Source organism: Cyclopterus lumpus, chromosome 14 (assembly GCF_009769545.1).
Source record: "Cyclopterus lumpus isolate fCycLum1 chromosome 14, fCycLum1.pri, whole genome shotgun sequence".
Taxonomy (NCBI): Eukaryota; Metazoa; Chordata; class Actinopteri; order Perciformes; family Cyclopteridae; genus Cyclopterus; species Cyclopterus lumpus.
The window spans coordinates 13,022,020-13,025,736 of NC_046979.1; the positions used below are offsets into that span (position 1 = coordinate 13,022,020).

Here is a 3,717-nt window from a genome sequence, read left to right on the forward strand (position 1 = left end):
TTTGTATATATGATCTCTGTATAATGTGCAGACCTTTAAACCCTCTTCCTCCAGGCCTTATATGTAGCCCACGGTCTACGTAAGAATTACATAACATGTTAGACTGAAACATCCATCCATCCATTTTCAATACCGCTTATCCTCATTAGGGTCGCGGGGGCGCTGGAGCCTATCCCAGCGGACATAGGGCGAAGGCAGGGGACATTTAGTCTAATTTAGTTTTAAATAGCATATGTCTACATACACATTTGGTGACAAGATGTAATCACTATGTGTACATTTTTTATTTTGATTAATAGAAAACATTAAGATAAAATGTAACAAAAATATTATAGTATAGTATTCATCGGATACAGATTACAAGAGCTTGACATAACACAAAACCAGCAATTAGCATACATAATTATGTTGATAGTCACAATAAAAAAATAGATATGAACAAAATGAACGAAAAGGCATTTGTTCTTAAAATCGAAATGAACGTTCGTAGCCTAATACATACAGTATGTCGATCATAGGCGAGTGAAATAGGGTATAATATTTCAATCTTGAATGCAGGACTTTTATTTATATTGTAAAAGGTCTGTTGTCATTATATCTTATAAGTAAAAGACCAGAGACGGAAACTTGTCGATTGGTTTAAACGTTCGCTTTTACGTCTCCCGGTGAACACGGTTGATCCAGCTCGGCCACCGTACGTGTTGTGTTTGTTGTTTCAGTGAGAGCAAAGATGGCGAATGAGCTGGACCGAGTACGAATATCTGCTGCGGAACTCAGAGCTTCAACGTCGAGTTCAGTCGATATTATTGAATCTCAGAAAGGTGAGATGAAGTGAATTAGATAACTGGAAGGAATACATTCGTGAAAAAGTTGATACATCCAAGTAAAGAAGTATTACAAGTTAGCTTAAAGTAGCCTGCGGAGTTGCTAAGTTTGTAAGCAGCTAATGTTGTTAGCTAGCTCGCTATCTGCCGTTACCCATTCTTTGGTCCCGCGCGCTCTCTTTTAAACGCCAACTTCAACCATAACGGCACCAGATACACAACTTTACCCTGTTTATAATCACCACACTGTCCATTATATTTACTCCATTTACTTTATGTCGATTTGGAGGACTTAATATGTACCGTTAACGTTGAAAGCTGTTAGGACAGATAAACTCGACTCTTGTTGGTTAACATTAATCCTCAGGGAAGGCTGTACTGTGACATTTACTGTAAGGTCATTTCTGTCTGTTAGTGGGGCCGTTATTGCTTGAACATGCACATGTTTTCCGCATAGGTTATTATTTGGCTGGTTTCCAAACCGCAGTACATCAGTTGTTGATAGTTTTATTTTTCTTATTGTTTAAAAATTGCACAAAAAACATTAACATTTATTTGTTGTATTAGTCAAGTCTACATGCACTGTTGGCTTCAATACTTGTTAGATCACCAAATGCATATTGATTACAGGTAAAAATTGTTTATTTTTGTTTATTAGTTGTATTTGTGATTTTTAGAGATTTACATCTTCAGTGAAAATGAATGGGCTGGATGCCACAGACAGAGAATAAATTAAAAAAATGTTCATAGGATTTACTGACAAAAAAAAGAAATGGAAAATGTCAACCATATTTTTTAACACCCATACTCAACCTTTTTGTGTTTTTGTTTCAGCAGAGAAGCAAGATGAGCATCTAGTAAACAAGCAGCATAGGAAGTGTGAAGCAAAACGCCCTGAACTGCAGCGCTACCAGCCGGTAGCTGGAAATGGACGGTGTCCCTGTGACAGTGAAGAGGGAGAAACTGGTCAAAGTGAGCCCCTTGCTGCTGATTCACATGCTCATGGTCAACCATCACAGAGTAAGAAAAGGGTGGTTTTAGAGAGACAGTGGTGCACAGATGATGACATCAACAAAAAGGAAGAAGACCGGATGACAGGTGATGGTAGTAACACGCAGAACTATCGAAAGGGCCTTCAATCACAGTCTAAATCAGAAGCAAACAAAGAGAAAGTCTTTGCTGAAAATGACAGCGAACACCATGAAGCTGCTGGAGCTGCTAAGCCAACACGGAAAACCCGCAAACCAGATCGAGAATTTTATCAACCTGGGAGCCGGAGGAGCAACCAGGGAAAGGATTCTGGAGTTGGAGAAGAGCAGGATATGCCTACTCCCAGCCAGAATAAGCTGAAAACTGAGCCAGAATCCCAGTTGAGTACAGGGGAAAGGCAGGGGAACAAAACAACATCCATACAGAAGCAGGAAGGGAAAGCTAAAGAAGTAAAAGTTCAACATGAATACATAAAATCAAAATCCAGTGAAACAAACCGAAAGCATGGAGTCCAAGATGTGGAAAAAACACCATTACCTTCTAATGATTCAGTTGAGAAAATGACAAGTAAAGTAGAACAACTCTGTGTGAAAGAAAGGGGCAACGTGGGATGTGAAAGCCAAGCCATTGAATACTTAAGTTGCGGGAGAGGGGAAGCAATTGATAAAGAAAGGAGAGACCAAGGGGGAGGAACAAAAGAGATGGACGGAAAGGTAGAGAAGAGGGAAAGGGGAAACCGCAGAAGAAGAGGAGGGGATAAGGAAAAAGAGAGGAATCAGGATTTCAGAAGAAGAGAAGATGAACCAGGTGGTGGAGGAAAGCCTGACCAGGGGAAAGCTGAGAAGGAAAGAGACAAGAGAGCAGCAGAAGCATATAGGGATAACAAAGCTGTGAAGACAGGAGACACGCAACACAGCAAAGGAAGAGAGAATCGCAGAGAAAGCAGAAGAGGAGACAACAACAACCAATCCAGAGTCGCTGAGAAAGATGCTAAGACAGAAAGAAATGCAGACATGGCTGTTGAGAGAGGCGATAGAAACAAATCCAATGCAAACATCACAATGCCAACCTCAAAACGCTATTCCAAATCAGATATTCGGCGCTCACGGAATCGGACTTACAGCAGTAGCTCAGCTAGCAGTGTGACCAGCCTGGATGGTCCTCGACGAGGGATGGATGTGGAGGGTATGAAGAGTACCCGCTTGCAGCCTATGCACAATAACAAGGAGGGCATGGCTAATAGCGGAGAAGGACAAAGGAGTCATTTACAAAGCTGGGCAGCCAATGGGGAATCATCTACAGAATCACCGGAAGGGAGTGAAATGAGTGACATAGCAGAAGATAGAAGGAGGAGAAGAGGTGGGCGAGAAGAACTAAGTACCGAGAGGCGGAGGGTAGAAAGCAACATACCGAAAGGTGGCGGTCGGGGAATCCTTCGGGTTTCTCTAGAAAAAACGTCCCGCGCCGCGTCACATAGCGGGATGTCACAACAACGCAAGCCCGTCTTGGTTCCTCGTGGCAGAGGTGGGGGTATCCTGGTGCTTCCAGCTCGCACAGACATCTCCAATTCACCTGAGGTTGGGCAACGTCTTCTTTTTGGTGGAATTAGGGGGGGAGGAGCTTGCAGGAGTAGAGGAGGCAGAGGAGGAGTGAGACGACTCTGGGATCCAAATAACCCCGACCAGAAACCTGCTCTTACCAGCACCCAATCCGCACAGCATTTATCTCTCCAACAGCCTATATATCTTCAGACAGGGACAGGATATGGTCAACTTCACTTTCTGGACACAGACGATGAGGTAGCAGGCAGTCCTCCGGTCCCGCAGGGTGAGCACTTTCGAGCCCAGCAAGCTGCTGCCATGGCTTATTACAAATTCCAAAACTCTGACAACCCCTACTGCTA

General features: G+C 43.0%; 1 protein-coding gene across 5 annotated transcripts in view; it reads left to right on the forward strand.

The window, feature by feature from the left end:
- Positions 1–715: 715 nt before the first annotated feature.
- The window catches only part of smg6 (SMG6 nonsense mediated mRNA decay factor), a 12,193-nt gene continuing 9,191 nt past the window's right edge, over positions 716–3,717 (forward strand). For 3 of the 5 annotated variants that reach the window (XM_034549675.1, XM_034549677.1, XM_034549679.1), the window contains exons 1-2: positions 716–821; positions 1,659–3,717. The exon at positions 1,659–3,717 is cut by the window's right edge and continues 330 nt beyond it. In XM_034549675.1, coding sequence (XP_034405566.1) covers positions 731–821; positions 1,659–3,717 — 2,150 coding nt within the window. In that variant the 5' untranslated portion in view covers positions 716–730. The remainder of the gene's footprint in view (positions 822–1,658) is intronic. The other 2 variants (XM_034549676.1, XM_034549678.1) reach the window with 1 other exon arrangement.